Below are 20,234 nucleotides of genomic sequence, written 5' to 3' on the forward strand. Positions count from 1 at the left end.
TTTACTCCGATTTTAAAGAAAAAAACGTCGAAAAATTTCGTATTTCGAAAATATCTAAAAGTTTTTGTTGAGTGGGTACTTGCGTGAACTGCGAAAACTGTAAAGTAAAAATCGTTTTTTGGGAAAATTTAAGTCGATATTACCTAAAATCGTTATTGAACTGTATAAAATTGGGAAATTTCACAGTTTTTTTCAGTATTTGTGCCTTTAAAATCGTTTTTCGTAAGTTTATAATATAATATAAGAAAATTTCGAAAAAAAAAAATGTTGAAACCGGATCTGGAATATAAGTTTCAAATTATATTTCTATCAAATACAAAATATTACGAAATTTACTCCGATTTTAAAGAAAAAACGTTGAAAAATTTCGTATTTCGAAAATATCTAAATGTTTTTGTTGAGTGGGTACTTGCGTGAACTGCGAAAACTGTAAAGTAAAAATCGTTTTTTTGGGAAAATTTATGTCGATTTTACCTAAAATCGTTATTAAATTGCATAAAATTAGGAAATTTCGCGGGTTTTTTCAGTATTTATGCCTTTAAAATCGTTTTTCGTAAGTTTATAATATAATATAAGAAAATTTCGAAAAAAAAAAATGTTGAAACCGGATCTGGAATATAAGTTTCAAATTATATTTCTATCAAATACAAAATATTACGAAATTTACTCCGATTTTAAAGAAAAAACGTTGAAAAATTTCGTATTTCGAAAATATCTAAATGTTTTTGTTGAGTGGGTACTTGCGTGAACTGCGAAAACTGTAAAGTAAAAATCGTTTTTTTGGGAAAATTTATGTCGATTTTACCTAAAATCGTTATTAAATTGCATAAAATTAGGAAATTTCGCGGGTTTTTTCAGTATTTATGCCTTTAAAATCGTTTTTCGTAAGTTTATAATATAATATAAGAAAATTTCGAAAAAAAAAAATGTTGAAACCGGATCTGGAATATAAGTTTCAAATTATATTTCTATCAAATATAAAATATTACGAAATTTACTCCGATTTTAAAGGAAAAACGTTGAAAAATTTCGTATTTCGAAAATATCTAAAAGTTTTTGTTGAGTGGGTACTTGCGTGAACTGCGAAAACTGTAAAGTAAAAATCGTTTTTTTGGGAAAATTTATGTCGATTTTACCTAAAATCGTTATTAAACTGCATAAAATTAGGAAATTTCACGGTTTTTTTCAGTATTTATGCCTTTAAAATCGTTTTTCGTAAGTTTATAATATAATATAAGAAAATTTCGAAAAAAAAATGTTGAAACCGGATCTGGAATATAAGTTTCAAATTATATTTCTATCAAATACAAAATATTACGAAATTTACTCCGATTTTAAAGAAAAAACGTTGAAAAATTTCGTATTTCGAAGATATCTAAATGTTTTTGTTGAGTGGGTACTTGCGTGAACTGCGAAAACTGTAAAGTAAAAATCGTTTTTTGGGAAAATTTATGTCGATTTTACCTAAAATCGTTATTAAATTGCATAAAATTAGGAAATTTCACGGTTTTTTTCAGTATTTATGCCTTTAAAATCGTTTTTCGTAAGTTTATAATATAATATAAGAAAATTTCGAAAAAAAAATGTTGAAACCGGATCTGGAATATAAGTTTCAAATTATATTTCTATCAAATACAAAATATTACGAAATTTACTCCGATTTTAAAGAAAAAACGTTGAAAAATTTCGTATTTCGAAAATATCTAAATGTTTTTGTTGAGTGGGTACTTGCGTGAACTGCGAAAACTGTAAAGTAAAAATCGTTTTTTGGGAAAATTTATGTCGATATTACCTAAAATCGTTATTAAATTGCATAAAATTAGGAAATTTCGCGGGTTTTTTCAGTATTTATGCCTTTAAAATCGTTTTGCGTAAGTTTATAATATAATATAAGAAAATTTCGGAAAAAAAAAATGTTGAAACCGGATCTGCAATATAAGTTTCAAATTATATTTCTATCAAATACAAAATATTACGAAATTTACTCCGATTTTAAAGAAAAAAACGTCGAAAAATTTCGTATTTCGAAAATATCTAAAAGTTTTTGTTGAGTGGGTACTTGCGTGAACTGCGAAAACTGTAAAGTAAAAATCGTTTTTTGGGAAAATTTAAGTCGATATTACCTAAAATCGTTATTGAACTGTATAAAATTGGGAAATTTCACAGTTTTTTTCAGTATTTATGCCTTTAAAATCGTTTTTCGTAAGTTTATAATATAATATAAGAAAATTTCGGAAAAAAAAAATGTTGAAACCGGATCTGGAATATAAGTTTCAAATTATATTTCGATCAAATACAAAATATTACGAAATTTACTCCGATTTTAAAGAAAAAAACGTCGAAAAATTTCGTATTTCTAGGTATTTATAAAAGTTGAATGTAAATGGCAAAAACTCGGACTTTTCTAGGTCACTCAGTATACGAATTATACGTTTCTTTATATTTCATTCTGTTTACTTTTTCACACTGTATCATAATATATATTTTACAATTTATAAATATGAATAAAATGGATTGGAATATTAATAATAATTTCTGATTTTTAACAATTGTACTTACTGTATAATATGCTTATCCTTAACAGACAAAATTATTCAAAAATCACTATATACAGTATGTACGAGAAAACAATAATAAAATCACAAAATTGTTCGAAGAAATCACTTCAAACCGTAGACGGAAAGCTGGGGTGCATAAACATAACCTCGAAATACAAAATTTTAAACTTTTACTTTTAAACACAATATATCAATACCGAAATTTATTTATTATATATTTCAAGTCGTACTAATTAATTTTATTAATTAGGAACATTTTGGTTCGTCAGTTGGTAACAACCATCATGTGATGTTGACACAAGATGTCAAATTGTTGAGAAATGTTATAGTCGACAAATCAAAAATAAATTTGAGCTTGGAATCAAATTAATTCGAAATAATTTCGTAAAAAAAATGAATTAAATAATAAAAATAATACAAAATTGTTTCTACAACAATAACACGGAGTCTTTTTAAGTTTTCACAGTCGAACAATAGGTGGCGTCAATGACATCATTACATTGACGTGTCGAACAAAAGATGCGTGGATTACGTCACTTCAAAAAGCCATCATAATCCGATCAAGATTAGGTTGGAAAATATTAATAAAAATGATCTGTTGGCTAAGTTTTTGATAGATTTATTCTATTATAAAGAAAATAAATCATTCAACTATCGCAAATCATCCAGTAGTTCATTCCTACTTCATCCAAAAGAGCAATCGACTGTTTCTGTGTAATTTTCGAAAAAGTCTATAAAATGAATACTTTTTGAATTCGATATCATTTAAAAATATGGCGGAAGCGCCCACAGCAGCCGCCCGTTATTTAAATATTTCAAATTTGGGTGGAATCTGTACGGAAAACTGGGATTATTTATATTTAATTTGGAAAGTCGTTTTATTGGATTAAAATAGATGAAACTTGGAGATCTATATAAAGGGTTTTCCAATAAGAGGTGTTATTTTGAACAGCCCGCTATTTCGGTAAATGTCACTTTTGAAGCTGTCATTTTTTGACATTTGACAAGTAGAAACTACGCCATTAATGAAAATGCGTTCAACAACGCATTGAAATCATTAAAATTCACTATAAAAACGGTGAAAGTTTGGCAGAGACGGTTCGTAAAACTAAAACATTTTCGGATCGACGTGAAGCACCTTCTCGGACCGCAATACAGAAATTGGTGTAAAAATTTGAGCCGTTGGGACAAGTTAGTGACGTGTCACGTCGAAGTAGCCGATTGAGTATGATCGAGATTGGAATATTGACAACAAACTTAGCAGAAACGTCATTTCGATGGACTGTTTGAAGGAAAAGTGTTTTGGGTAGATTTTCCAATCACGAGAAACCAGATTTGTAAGCAGAATTGAAGAAACTAAAGAAATATTTAGAGGATTAACCTCGTTTTTGGCCGGGCTCCTTTTGAGGATAATTGTTGACGAATCCCTACAAAAATCGACATTTTTGAAGCGTTAATTACAAAAGGACACGGTACTAGATCAAAAAATAGTTATAACCGACTGATATATCACGTGAATAAGGAATTTTCGAGTAAATTTAGAAATTACATGTCGAGTATTAACAGCCTAAAAGGTAATTCAAAACAATCGGTTTTTTCTCCGCCATTTCGTATGATATTTCAAGTTTTCTGACACAGAATATTTTCCACGTAAAAATAAAATGAAAAATGTCTCCATTTTGTTATGTTTAAGAATTCTAAATGAATTATTAATCTCGACTAAATTATATTACATCTGGGGCATACCGTATCCACCGACAAAATCAATTTGGTAACGGAGAATCGTTTGAGTTTCCTCAAAATCCAACACGACACTTTGGCAAAGTAAATTAGAATATGATGCCCTAAATAAAATGAAACCGAATCGATTTTAAGTTAATTTATGTTGTTTAGTGCTTAATTGGCACCTTTTGAAAGCATCGTAAAGTGCTTTAACAAGACATTGTGTACAATAAGCATTACGACCCTTTCAATTGGTTCTAAAGATAAAAAAAAACGTGTCGGGATATTTTTTCTAGATATTTAGAGGATTCACAAGTTTTTTCACATTTTATTTCATGATAAAACTTGTCATTTATAATAAAAAATAATTTGTGAGACACTTTATTTAAATATAAAAACTTTCGTTATCAATGGAGACATTTGACAGTATACAGTTGACATTTGACAGTATTCCACTCGGTTCTTTATGGTGAATTTCCGTCCCACATATTCGCTTCGACCATAAATGTTAATCGGCGGAAATTGCAGTGGGGCAGGGCACTTAAGTGAAAACTTAATCAGATAAATGTTTTTATTAATAAAAATTACCTTCTAATACATAGGCCAACCTTGTATGCGACGTGAAGGTGTTGATTACGTCAGGCGGGGCCGGGCTGTCAATTCTTTCCACTCCCAGCCAACTTTTACTGTATTCCCCCAACGCAACTAACAAGTCTATGGATTGATTCGGAATGTAAAACGGTTTAGACGGGTCAAATCCGGTTGCTGAAACAAAAATAAAAAGTTTTTTAATAATTTTGATCTCAGTTCAGATTAAGATTTGATGTTTATGTTATGGATGTCTCAGGTCTCCTTTTAGCTCCGTACAAGCTGCCCTCTTGTGGCCGGTTTTCGTATTTCCCGTTCTAAGAATTGAACAAACACGTCTAGCAGATAACAACATTTTTTAATCGATATTCGTGGATTTCTATCAAACGTCTCGGTCTAATGTTTCCCAATATTAAATCCCATCTGATTGTTGTTCTGTAATCATTGACATACCGAAAGTTGCGTTTTTAGTGTTCCGTGTAGTGAAACTGACAGTTCCGTACTGCAAAACAATTTCGGGACGCTCCGAAGTGACTCTAGCCACTTCAATATTGACAGTTGACAGTTTCACTTCGATGATTTTGTATTAATTTTTCAATTTTCCGAAATTATTCGTCTAAATTAATGAATAACGATGAATGAATGAATATTTTCTGTTATTTTTATTGTTAACTACCGTTCTAAGAATTAAACAAACACGTCTAGCAGATAACAACATTTTTTAATCGATATTCGTGGATTTCTATCAAACGTCTCGGTCTAATGGTTCCCAATATTAAATCCCATCTGATTGTTGTTCTGTAATCATTGACATACCGAAAGTTGCGTTTTTAGTGTTCCGTGTAGTGAAACTGACAGTTCCGTACTGCAAAACAATTTCGGGACGCTCCGGAGTGACTCTAGCCACTTCAATATTGACAGTTGACAGTTTCACTTCGATGATTTTGTATTAATTTTTCAATTTTCCGAAATTATTCGTCTAAATTAATGAATAACGATGAATGAATGAATATTTTCTGTTATTTTTATTGTTAACTACCGTTCTAAGAATTAAACAAACACGTCTAGCAGATAACAACATTTTTTAATCGATATTCGTGGATTTCTATCAAACGTCTCGGTCTAATGTTTCCCAATATTAAATCCCATCTGATTGTTGTTCTGTAATCATTGACATACCGAAAGTTGCGTTTTTAGTGTTCCGTGTAGTGAAACTGACAGTTCCGTACTGCAAAACAATTTCGGGATGCTCCGGAGTGACTCTAGCCACTTCAATATTGACAGTTGACAGTTTCACTTCGATGATTTTGTATTAATTTTTCAATTTTCCGAAATTATTCGTCTAAATTAATGAATAACGATGAATGAATGAATATTTTCTGTTATTTTTATTGTTAACTACCGTTCTAAGAATTGAACAAACACGTCTAGCAGATAACAACATTTTTTAATCGATATTCGTGGATTTCTATCAAACATCTCAGTCTAATGTTTCCCAATATTAAATCCCATCTGATTGTTGTTCTGTAATCATTGACATACCGAAAGTTGCGTTTTTAGTGTTCCGTGTAGTGAAACTGACAGTTCCGTATTGCAAAACACTTTCGGGACGCTCCGGAGTGACTCTAGCCATTTCAATATTGACAGTTGACAGTTTCACTTCGATGATTTTGTATTAATTTTTCAATTTTCCGAAATTATTCGTCTAAATTAATGAATAACGATGAATGAATGAATATTTTCTGTTATTTTTATTGTTAACTACCGTTCTAAGAATTGAACAAACACGTCTAGCAGATAACAACATTTTTTAATCGATATTCGTGGATTTCTATCAAACGTCTCAGTCTAATGTTTCCCAATATTAAATCCCATCTGATTGTTGTTCTGTAATCATTGACATACCGAAAGTTGCGTTTTTAGTGTTCCGTGTAGTGAAACTGACAGTTCCGTACTGCAAAACAATTTCGGGACGCTCCGAAGTGACTCTAGCCACTTCAATATTGACAGTTGACAGTTTCACTTCGATGATTTTGTATTAATTTTTCAATTTTCCGAAATTATTCGTCTAAATTAATGAATAACGATGAATGAATGAATATTTTCTGTTATTTTTATTGTTAACTACCGTTCTAAGAATTAAACAAACACGTCCAGCAGATAACAACATTTTTTAATCGATATTCGTGGATTTCTATCAAACGTCTCGGTCTAATGTTTCCCAATATTAAATCCCATCTGATTGTTATTCTGTATTCATTGACATACCGAAAGTTGCGTTTTTTGTGTTCCGTGTAGTGAAACTGACAGTTCCGTATTGCAAAACACTTTCGGGACGCTCCGGAGTGACTCTAGCCACTTCAATATTGACAGTTGACAGTTTCACCTCGATGATTTTGTATTAATTTTTTAATTTTCCGAAATTATTCGTCTAAATTAATGAATAACGATGAATGAATGAACATTTTCTGTTATTTTTATTGTTAACTACCGTTCTAAGAATTAAACAAACACGTCTAGCAGATAACAACATTTTTTAATCGATATTCGTGGATTTCTATCAAACATCTCAGTCTAATGTTTCCCAATATTAAATCCCATCTGATTGTTGTTCTGTAATCATTGACATACCGAAAGTTGCGTTTTTAGTGTTCCGTGTAGTGAAACTGACAGTTCCGTATTGCAAAACACTTTCGGGACGCTCCGGAGTGACTCTAGCCATTTCAATATTGACAGTTGACAGTTTCACTTCGATGATTTTGTATTAATTTTTCAATTTTCCGAAATTATTCGTCTAAATTAATGAATAACGATGAATGAATGAATATTTTCTGTTATTTTTATTGTTAACTACCGTTCTAAGAATTGAACAAACACGTCTAGCAGATAACAACATTTTTTAATCGATATTCGTGGATTTCTATCAAACGTCTCAGTCTAATGGTTCCCAATATTAAATCCCATCTGATTGTTGTTCTGTAATCATTGACATATCGAAAGTTGCGTTTTTAGTGTTCCGTGTAGTGAAACTGACAGTTCCGTACTGCAAAACACTTTCGGGACGCTCCGAAGTGACTCTAGCCACTTGAATGTTGACAGTTGACAGTTTCACTTCGATGATTTTGTATTAATTTTTCAATTTTCCGAAATTATTCGTCTAAATTAATGAATAACGATGAATGAATGAACATTTTCTGTTATTTTTATTGTTAACTACCGTTCTAAGAATTAAACAAACACGTCTAGCAGATAACAACATTTTTTAATCGATATTCGTGGATTTCTATCAAACGTCTCGGTCTAATGTTTCCCAATATTAAATCCCATCTGATTGTTATTCTGTATTCATTGACATACCGAAAGTTGCGTTTTTTGTGTTCCGTGTAGTGAAACTGACAGTTCCGTATTGCAAAACACTTTCGGGACGCTCCGGAGTGACTCTAGCCACTTCAATATTGACAGTTGACAGTTTCACCTCGATGATTTTGTATTAATTTCTTAATTTTCTGAAATTATTCGTCTAAATTAATGAATGATGATGGAAAAGAAACAAATTATATATTGTTCAATAAATAAAATGTTTGTTATTCTCTATTATTTATTTTCTTTCCTCGGTGTAATTGAAAAAGTTTTAGATCTTTGTTATATAGTAACAATTTTCAGAATCAAAGTAGAATTTTCAGTCCTTGGCATACAAATTTTTGGAAAATCTTCAACCACCGAAACATTTTATCAGAAAATAAACCGAGAGGGCTAAATCTGGCGAATAGGGCGCATGAGGTAGCAATTCAAACGGCCTTTTTTGCTTTATTACTTGTGTATGTGTAGACACTCAACGAATTCCGTCAATAAACCAAAAAATTCTGCACGGGAACAAACCAGTTGGTTCATTCATTTACCTACCATGATCAGTAAAGATACTTTACACTCGAGTAGAATCCATATTTTATGTGCGTTTCTATGAATTTGATATACAAATGTCGTATTTCAAGTTTTATAATATGCAAAACTAATTTTATAAAACCGTATGGTTCAGATTTAGTTAGAGCGGTTTAGATTCGAAAAATGCGGAATTCGTATCATTTGTTTTATTCTATTTACGAGTTTTGAGTTGTTTGGAAATTAATTTCGATCGTATGGGCCGCACCGCCAGACGATTTCTAATAGATTCGCCAAGGACACGTGGCTATAATTAAATTTGGGTTTTTTTAGTACGAAGAACCGTATTTTTGTTATCTAATGATTTTTATTCGCTAAAACAACAACTACTTTTTCGTTTCCGAGCTTTTTTTGTTAATTTAAACAAAAAGATTTTTCGTTTTTGCAGCTGGTTCGTCAACCTTTTTAAAATCGATTTTAGCGACTGTTTTAATTTTGTATTAATGGTTTCTTCATTTGAAACTCGTAAAATCTACGACATTTATTAACGTTATGATTTTGATTTTATATCGGCGTCGATTGAAACATCTTACAGTTGTTTATTTTATTGTGAACGATTCAAGCGAATTGTATGACAGCCGTTAAGTGTCACAATATTTAGACGAATAAAATCAAGTTTAAATATCAATAAAATGATTGGGATCCAACTGTAACAGATTAGAAACAATCCCGTTAATGATATTTTCAAGAAATTTACTTTATCTGGCGGTACGAAATGCTTGATTCGGTACGAGTTTTCCAGTCTAATCGCGAGTCTCTTTCACAGAATTTGGTTCAACTAAAACTGGATGTTTCTCTGCAATTCGAAGTGATTTAAAAGTTCTTTATTCCACCAGACACTTTACAAGATTTGTAGCTTTTATTTCTCTTTGCTTTGTCCAAATACTGATTCTCAGACGCAGTTCGTACTCGACGTTTCGGTTAGTTTGTGCGGTAGATTCGGCCAATTTTGATCGATCTTTTCTAATGAGTTTGAATGAGGATTTGGTGTCTTCGGAACGTCATATCTCAATTGCAATATCAAAAAAACGCTGTATCGTTCAACTAAAATATTGTTAAAGATGGCCGATTTCTGATTCTACAGAAAATTGACTATAACTTTGTTATTTTACTTAAAACACCTTGTATATTAATCATTTTTGAAATCTACGTAAAATTTTAGTATACTTTTGTCTAAAAACTTTTTTCGAAAAATGCATACTTTTTGAGTTATTAATTTTTTTGTAAAAAATTTGACAGTTGCAGACCTTTATAAATTATTTTTTTACGATGATACCTTTAAAGATATGAAAACGGTTTCTATTCGGTTGCTTTAAGCAAGGTCATACGTATTTGAATCTATATTTAAAAATTTCTTATTTTATACAGGGTGTGTATAAAAAGTGTTCAAAGTTTAACTTCATAAATATTGAATTTCTTCAATTTTTTAAATAGAACCACCCGGTTTTTTCTATTTTAATGCATTCGGGGATGAAAAATAAGGTAATTTCATGTATAATTTCCTATATCTAAACCTTACCGTTATCCAGATATTAAAAGTTTTCTGTAAATTTTTAGAAATGCAGGAATGGTGTAAATTTACAAATTTACCACGTTATATCTCAGAAACGGTGGCTCGTAGGGAAAAAATATTAATACGTTTTTTGTAGATAATTTTATGATCTACAATTTCAGTATACTTTTGTCTAAAAACTTTTTTCGAAAAATGCATACTTTTTGAGTTATTAATTTTTTTTGAAAAAAATTTAACCCTTATAAACTATTTTTTTACGAGAATACCCTAAAAGATACGTAATTGGTTTCTATTCGGTCGCTTTTAGCAAGGTCACACGTATTTGAATATATGTCGGAACATTTTTCATTTTATACAGGGTGTGTATAAAAAGTGTTCAAAGTTTAACTTCATAAATATTGAATTTCTTCATTTTTTTAAATGGAACTACCCGGTTTTTTCTATTTTAATGCATTCGGGGATGAAAAATGAGGTAATTTCATGTATAATTTCCTATACCTAAACCTTACCGTTATCAAGATATTAAATGTTTTCTGTAAATTTTTAGAAATGCAGGAATGGTGTAAATTTACAAATTTACCACGTTATATCTCAGAAACGGTGGCTCGTAGGGAAAAAATATTAATACGTTTTTTGTAGATAATTTTATGATCTACAATTTCAGTATACTTTTGTCTAAAAACTTTTTTCGAGAAATGCATACTTTTTGAGTTATTAATTTTTTTTGAAAAAAATTTAACCCTTATAAACTATTTTTTTACGAGAATACCCTAAAAGATACGTAATTGGTTTCTATTCGGTCGCTTTTAACAAGGTCACACGTATTTGAATATATGTCGGAACATTTTTCATTTTATACAGGGTGTGTATAAAAAGTGTTCAAAGATTAACTTCATAAATATTGAATTTCTTCATTTTTTTTAAATGGAACTACCCGGTTTTTTCTATTTTAATGCATTCGGGGATGAAAAATGAGGTAATTTCATGTATAATTTCCTATACCTAAACCTTTCCGTTATCTAGATATTAAATGTTTAATGATTATGTAAATTTGCATGAATTTTATAAAAATTTACAGAAAACATTTAATATCTGGATAACGGAAAGGTTTAGGTATAGGAAATTATACATGAATTTGCTTTATTTTTTATCCCTGAACGCATTAAAATAGAAAAAACCGGGTGGTTCTATTTAAAAAAATGAAGAAGTTTGATATTTATGACGTTAAACTTTGAACACTTTTTATGCACACCCTGTATAAAATAAAGAATTTTTAAATATAGATTCAAATACGTCTTACCTTGCTTAAAACGACCGAATAGAAATCATTTTCATATCTTTAAGGGTATCTTGGTAAAAAAATAATTTATAAGGGTGTGCAACGGTCAAATTTTTTACAAAAAAATTAACAACTCAAAAAGTATGCAATTTTCGAAAAAAGTTTTCAGACAAAATTATCCTAAAATTTTGCGTAGATTTCAAAAATGTATTAATATACAAGGTGTTTTATGTAAAATAACAAAGTTATAGTCAATTTCCGATAGAACCAGAAGTCAAAAATATTTTAATTAAAAAGATCGTATCCGAAAACCCAAAAGTAGACATTTTCATGTTTCTACTATAAATATTTTGCCATATACAGATAATTTTAATTCGTCTTGGGACACCCTGTATATACCTAGATGCCACGACTGCTTTAAACATGTTTGAATTGACGTGTGTGTACGTGTAAACCGGGCATTACATAAAACACGCCCTCTATATTTAGTTTCCGTCATGAATTTAACGAGAATAAAATTTTTTATGGAGCTAGTCCGATACTGTGTAAAAGTGATTGATGTGATGTTCAAGGGTATGAATAATGCCTGGAACTTTCGGCATCGCAAGAAACAACAATAGGCAGCGCGCAATTTCGGCACAATTTCGGCGAAGTTATTATTGCTTAGCATAATGGCGCACCGACGATTATTTTAAAGCGGTGCTGTACCATTAAGCGATTGTGGAAAGTAATTGATTATTTAGTATGCATTTGGGGCATAGTTTTGCACCCTCTACGCCGGATTTCAATAGGGGAGTCGGAAGATTTACGGATTCCCTTCTAAATAAAGGAATGTTAATGATTACTAAACTAAGTTGCGGAATTTATTTATTAAAAATATCGTGGGATGCGAGTTGTTTAAAAATATAACCAATTTTTTTATACAAAATCCAAAAACGGATTAAGAAACAGGCAAATGATAACGAAGCCGTCGTGATTGGACAAAACACTGTTTTTTTCGATTTCAATCGATGTTTTCTGGTACAACGAACGATTTTGGACGCCAACCACGAAATACATCTTGTAACGCAGTACTACCACGATTTAATTTAGAAAATCGGTTGCTTCAGATCGTATTTCATCGCCAAAAGTCAAAGCGAGTTCGTACAAGTCCATACCAGTGTTGTTGCCACATCTTAAAACTTCACTGGAAACCTTTGTACCTTCATCCAAAAATCGCTAATCGATTTGCTCAATTCACTTGACGAAAACTCTTCGAAAGTGAGATAGAAAATGATTAAAAACAAGTGCTTAACATCGTATTTCATCACCAAAAGTCAAAGCGAGTTCATACTAGTCCATATCAGTGTTGCCACATCTCAAAACTTCACTGGGAACCTTCCAAAAATCCCTAATCGCTTTGCTCAATAACCTTGACGAAAACTCTTCGAAAGTGAGATAGAAAATGATTAAAAACAAGTGCTTAACATCGTATTTAATCGTCAAAAGTCAAAGCGAGTTCATACTAGTCCATATCAGTGTTGCCACATCTCAAAACTTCACTGGGAACCTTCCAAAAATCCCTAATCGATTTGCTCAATAACCTTGACGAAAACTCTTCAAAAGTGAGACAGAAAATGATTAAAAACAAGTGCTTTAGATCGTATTTAATCACCAAAAGTCAAAGCGAGTTCATACTAGTCCATAACAGTGTTGCCACATCTCAAAACTTCACTGGGAACCTTCCAAAAATCCCTAATCGCTTTGCTCAATAACCTTGACGAAAACTCTTCGGAAGTGAGATAGAAAATGATCAAATTCAAGTACTTCAGATCGTATTTAATCACCAAAAGTCAAAGCGAGTTCATACTAGTCCATAACAGTGTTGCCACATCTCAAAACTTCACTGGGAACCTTCCAAAAATCCCTAATCGCTTTGCTCAATAACCTTAACGAAAACTCTTCGAAAGTGAGACAGAAAATGATTAAAAACAAGTAATAAACAAAGAGGCATATAAAACTATAATAAACAAAGTAGATAAAGAAATTGAAACACTAAAAAAGAAAATTAAAAAATAATTCGAAGAAGACTTTTTTAGAAACAAAATCAAAACGATTGGAGGAATATAAAGAAGGAAAATCCATTCTAGGACACAAATAGAGCTGGGAAACTATAACCAGAGTAGATCCGCGGAACGTATCAACCTCTATCCACATTCTTTCGAAGGATAAACTCCAGAGCACTACACCTGGGAGGTGCGTAAGACATAGAAGACGAAGACCTCCGGTAATCGGAACCATCCCATATTATGGACTTTTTGAATGAAGTGGGATTGAAGGATCAGCTGTAATCACATGGTCATGCAGAATTGGGCTGCAGTGTATACGAAAACCCCCATACAAAGGACACAAATCAAATACCTAAAGAGCGAAAAGAAAATGAAAAGATCGATGATCTAACCCGTGAAAACTACTCAAAAATACGATTTTTTTAATTTCGAATTGTAGTTTTTGAATGAATTCAATCAGATCGTCATATTATATCACCCTCATTCATAACACACCCTCAGTTCCAAAGTATATACGCGACCCCCGTTTGTAGCTTTCAGCCGAAGTCTTGAAAATGCAACGTCGGCAGACATACATCCACCAAAGTAGAGCATAGAACTTACAACAAATAATAGGAATCTATAGTGGAATACGGCCAGGGCTTACTTGATATTGATTTCCGCCGCATTTTGAAGACCGCCCCAAGGAGTTTAAGCGGCATTATGAAATAGCGATTAGATTCATTACAACAAAATATTTCTTTCGTTTCGAATTTATTTTCCACGTATAAATAACGATTTTTGTACCTTACAGATTAATAGTTTGACCATTTTGAGTGATGTTAATACTAAATAAAACATTATCGAAGTTTTAATTCAACTAATATTTCATTTGATCCGGTAGAGTTGATCAAAACGTTGTATCATATCATTCGAGTACAAAATCTACTGATTTGGTGATTCAAACCTTGGAAAACTCTACAGAATCGTCGTTTATTTTGATTTTTATCTAATTTGGGCTACAATTTTCTCAATAAAACCCCAACTCTTGCTTTTTAACGTAACCTAACCTCACTATCGGGTTTACCAAACTAAATATTTTGGTCTTCAGATGTCCATTGAGGTGTCAGAGCTGCGACAAGATTCCTACAAAAGGTCTTCTCCAGTTTAAGAGTCTTTGTCTGTTCCAGCTTAGAATTTTTGGATCTACACCCGTAAAACTCGTATTGAAGTTTTGTCTACTGTTTTAAATCAATCCGTACACCATTTAATAACATTTCTAATAATTTTTTGTACACTATTTCGATAAAAAAGATAATTTGGAAAAATATTCGAATAATATGGAGAATTATCTCTACGTGGGTCATAAGAAAATAAGCGATTTATTCAGGAATAGAAAAAAAGCTAATACAGTACATACAGACCGCAAAAATCACTATGGGAAAACGTGGGAGGTATTTTAGAGAACTCTACGATTCAACTGTTTGATTTTGTTGTAATACAGGCCACAATTTTCTCAATAAACCCCCAACTCTTGCTTTTTAATGTAACCTAACCTCACTATTAGGTTTACCAAGGTAAATATTTTGGTCTTCAGATGTCCATTGAGGTGTCAGAGCTTCTACAAGATTCCTACAGAAGATCTTCTCCAGTTTGAGAGTCTTTGTCTGTCTCAGCTCAGAATTTTTGGTTCTACACCCGTAAAACTCGTATTGAAGTTTTGTCTACTGTTTTAAATCAATCCGTACACCATTTAATAACATTTCTAATAATTTTTTGTACACTATTTCGATAAAAAAGAAAATTTGGAAAAAAATTAGAATAATATGGAGAATTATCTCTACGGGGGTCATAAGAAAATATGGGATTTACTCAGGTATAGAAAAAAAGCTAATACAGTTCATACAGACCGCAAAAATCACTATGGGAAAACGTGGGAGGTATTTTAGAGAACTCTACGATTCAACAGTTTGATTTTGTTGTAATACAGGCCACAATTTTCTCAATAAAACCCCAACTCTTGCATTTTAATGTAACCTAACCTCACTATTAGGTTTACCAAGGTAAATATTTTGGTCTTCAGATGTCTATTGAGGTGTCAGAGCTTCTACAAGATTCCTACAGAAGATCTTCTCCAGTTTGAGAGTCTTTGTCTGTTCCAGCTCAGAATTTTTGGATCTACACCCGTAAAACTCGTATTGAAGTTTTGTCTACTGTTTTAAATCAATCCGTACACCATTTAATAACATTTCTAATAATTTTTTGTACACTATTTCGATAAAAAAGATAATTTGGAAAAATATTCGAATAATATGGAGAATTATCTCTACGAGGGTCATAAGAAAATAAGCGATTTATTCAGGAATAGAAAAAAAGCTAATACAGTACATACAGACCGCAAAAATCACTATGGAAAAACGTGGGAGGTATTTTAGAGAACTATACGATTCAACAGTTTGATTTTGTTGTAATACAGGCCACAATTTTCTCAATAAAACCCCAACTCTTGCTTTTTAACGTAACCTAACCTCACTATCGGGTTTACCAAACTAAATATTTTGGTCTTCAGATGTCCATTGAGGTGTCAGAGCTTCTACAAGATTCCTACAGAAGATCTTCTCCAGTTTGAGAGTCTTTGTCTGTCTCAGCTCAGAATTTTTGGTTCTACACCCGTAAAACTCGTATTGAAGTTTTGTCTACTGTTTTAAATCAATCCGTACACCATTTAATAACATTTCTATTAATTTTTTGTACACTATTTCGATAAAAAAGATAATTTGGAAAAATATTGGAATAATATGGACAATTATCTCTACGGGGGTCGAAAGAAAATAAGCGATTTACTCAGGTATAGAAAAAAAGCTAATACAGTACATACAGACCGCAAAAATCACGTGGGAGGTATTTTATAGATCAAAATACAACAAATTGTGACTAAAATGAAAAAACAGATCTGCCATAGATGCCCAATTTAGGGAAAAAACTATAGACTTCAACAAAACACCTTAAATTTACTTCATCGATCCCACCGAAGCATTTGATATGGTACGATTCAATTCTACTGAAGAAAAGGAAGATTCGCCCCGACGATCTTGTTCAGCATCATAATTGATAAGCTGGAAGAGGACAATGGACGGGATGACGCAGGGATCATCACAGAAGATGAGTTTGAACGAATAGCGAAAGTTTTTAACCTGAATAAACCCAAATATCTAGGACCGAACCTAACAATAGAAACGTAAATAATGAAGTGGGAGGTGAGACAACAAAAGAATCGATGAAATAAAGGAGATATTTGACATCTAGGATGTACGGGGGATGGACGAGAAATCGGTGAAAGGAATGGAGACACCACGTGGACGGAATATCAGATGACCGGTTGGTAAAGATCGCGATGGAAGGAAACCGGATACGTACATCATCCCAGCTGCATTTTGGTCAGTATTTAAAGACGGTTTTTCTTTGATTCTTGATTTTTCTATGGATTTTTCTGTTCAGTTTGTTTCGTTAAATTAATTTTGTACAAATTACCCTTTTATAGTGACACATTATGATATAAAACTCGTGTTTACGAGTTGACATTTCTCAAAGTACAACGACTTGGTCAATATTCAATTAATTATACTTGGAAGGGATGAAATAAACAGACGGGGTGGATTTTTAGACGTTATTCGTTCATTTTATTCATATATGTTTGTTAATTTTCTTAAAAGTTTCCGGTAGGAAATGAAAAGACGCAAATTGAAAATTTTCGACTGTTAGCGGTAGTTGAACTTCGAACTTTTCGAAATGGACTTTAGGAAGATATTGTCCGTTAATAAATTATGTATCTGACACCGAAATTACTATTTACAAGGGTAGTATTCCACCCCGCGGTACGAAAATCGATTAACCTTCCGCTACTCAGAGAAAATGAAGCGCTTGCAGTGATAAAAAAGTCGGTACCGAGTTGTTTAAGGCACCCATATCCATCAGATAAAACCCGATCGCCCCCACCTACCCTACATATCATTTGTCGATAATCGGCGTTGCAGGTTTTCTGCCGTTTCCCTGCAACCGCCGCAACCTCGGCCCTGCAGAGGATAAATTCCTTTATCAGGCCCCATTCCGACAAACCTTTTCTACCCGACCGGAATCCACGACAAATTTTCCCATAGTTTTCTTAAACCTCATACAACTATCGTAAATTTGTTTATAATCCATCAATCGTAGATTTAGTTCTTGGTTATCGCTCTGAATTGTTTGTAAGGTAAAAATTTGATCCGCTGAGCTTTGCCTGTGCCTGAAGTCTCGATATTACCTAACCTAACCTAACCGATTTCTAGGTTATGTTTGTTGTATCAGTTTGTTTTTACTATCCTGACCGAAACAGCGTTGTTTCAATCTTTCAGTAACCGCCATCGTTCCCAAATTCTTTTTATGCAGCTTTCGCCCACCTATTTTTGAAATTTAAAATCTCCCCGCCCCATGTTTATTATTTTCCACTCTATATTTCACATGTCAACTCCGTTGACTCGCCATATTTCGCGACGCGTTCGAATATATTGACGTTTTCTATGACGTCACGATCTGCTCGTGAAAAATGGACTATAGGCCAGTCATTGGATTATAACAACTGGCCTATTATAGAAGAATCGTAAATTACAAATTCAACAACATATGTTTGAAAATATTAGAATAGTTTATTTATATTTAGTAAATTGTAAAATTAGGCCGTGTACGAAATATTGTTTTATTTTCGGTTTTTGTTATAACTATTAAACAAATTTACGATAATTATTAAAGCAGTTTACCCATTAATACGTCGGCAAAATCAATTTTCAAAATAGAATATTATTTATAACCTAATCCTAATTCGATGAAAAGCGAATGGTTAATAAATATAAAGTTTTATAAGAAAAAAATACGGTAAATATTATTATTAAACGGGTAGTAATAAATTTAAACCTGTTTCTAAATACCCCCGATTCCTAACGTTTATTAAAACATGATTTTTTGTATAAAATATCGTACAACGCCAACATCTGACTCGTCCGGAATCGGTAGACATTCGAAGTTCATCATACCGTGACGTAACTTCTGTCGACGTCGATTCTTCTCCGATAAATATCTCTGCTAGTCTGGATGGCGTCCGTCCAAATGGTCTTTCTAGTCACTTGGGCGCCCCAGAATCGGCGTACGCCGAATCGCGACAACTTTTTTTCGAAATAAAATGAAAATCATTCGAGATCATTCAAAAACTTTATTATCGAGTTGAAGTACATATGAATTGAACTCGACATTTCGGCCGAAACGGCCGCTATTTCGCCTCCAATGTTGGAGGAATTGACTGATTTGTATCATTTGCTATGGACGTTACAACGGCAGCGATATTTTCGACACTTCGACCAAATTTTTCACTAAACTTGTTTACTAGGTCGAAAATTACGACCGAAAATCTGAGTTAACGCTCTGGTGTACTTCACCATTTTGAATAGGTTATGTCTATCGAATAAATTGACAGTGACAGTTCGACGTTGAGTGTAAAGGTGCGTTCACAAACTAAATTCGAAACTGTCAAGTTCCTATCGGAAAACCCCGTATAAAAAAGTTCAAATTGGATAATTACAAGCATAAATCGGATATTGTGTGTTGTAGAAAGGTTTTGAATCAAACAAAATTCGTTCATATAAGTAAAATCATTTTAATACTACCAGATTCAACAAAGGAAACATATAATAAGACCATGTACTTATAGAACCGTCCTCGTATTAATATTTAGGCCTCCTACTAGAATTCTACCTCAAAAAGAATCCTTCTTACAAGCCAATAGAATGTGGAGTGCCCCAAGGCTCAGTACTAGGCCCTATTTTGTTTATTATCTTATCTAAAAAAACAGTTTCCAAAAAACTGAAGTTATCCACCTCCTTAACAGTTTATTTGGTACTTATTGAGTCGCATCTTCGATATGCCATTCCTTTGTGGAGTGTGGTGCGATTCAATTTGAGCGAATCTTCAAACTACGAAAGATAACTGCAGAAATTTCATTAAAACTTCTGAATTTTCATTCCTTTTGCCTAATTCGCCAATTTGAAAAATCCACGTTCAGTATTAGTTGAGGCTCAATATTTTACAATGCGAAAAAATGCACAATCATTCGCCAAGTTAGTTCAGATAAAGCTTAAACACGAAATTGGTGTGATTTTCAACAACTGTTGAGTAGTATGGTAAAAAAATACAAAAACGGCCGTTTTTTGGTTCAGTTTTTAGCTTCTTTATGTACATTTGGAAAGAAGCGCAGATAGAAATAATAATGTCCCTGTGAAAAATGAAAAATAATACCGATTTCGAAGATTTTCACAGTTTCTTATGAAATTTATGTAAAATTGATCCGTTATACAAACAATTAGAACCGGTACAAACCAGTTCTTGTCTTTATTTCGATACATTCGGTCACGAACGTTCGCCATAGTTTTTATAGGTTATCGACCGAACGGCAGGGGTTTTAAGAGGGTTTGAAATACTCATTAAAATGCGTTTTTATACCCCTTAATATTTCAAATTGATTAGCAATTGGTATGTACTTTACAAACACTTGACGTAAAACCAAAAAGGAAAACGCAAAACTC

General features: G+C 32.3%; 1 protein-coding gene across 5 annotated transcripts in view; it reads right to left on the bottom strand.

Moving 5' to 3' along the window:
- The window catches only part of LOC130447267 (protein kinase C-binding protein NELL2-like), a 65,748-nt gene that overhangs the window by 20,330 nt on the left and 25,184 nt on the right, over positions 1-20,234 (bottom strand). For all 5 annotated transcript variants that reach the window (XM_056783988.1, XM_056783984.1, XM_056783986.1 and 2 more), the window contains one exon: positions 4,869-5,045. In XM_056783988.1, the coding sequence (XP_056639966.1) occupies positions 4,869-5,045 (177 nt within the window). The remainder of the gene's footprint in view (positions 1-4,868; positions 5,046-20,234) is intronic.

The sequence above is a fragment of the Diorhabda sublineata genome, chromosome 8, assembly GCF_026230105.1.
Source record: "Diorhabda sublineata isolate icDioSubl1.1 chromosome 8, icDioSubl1.1, whole genome shotgun sequence".
Classification (NCBI taxonomy): Eukaryota; Metazoa; Arthropoda; class Insecta; order Coleoptera; family Chrysomelidae; genus Diorhabda; species Diorhabda sublineata.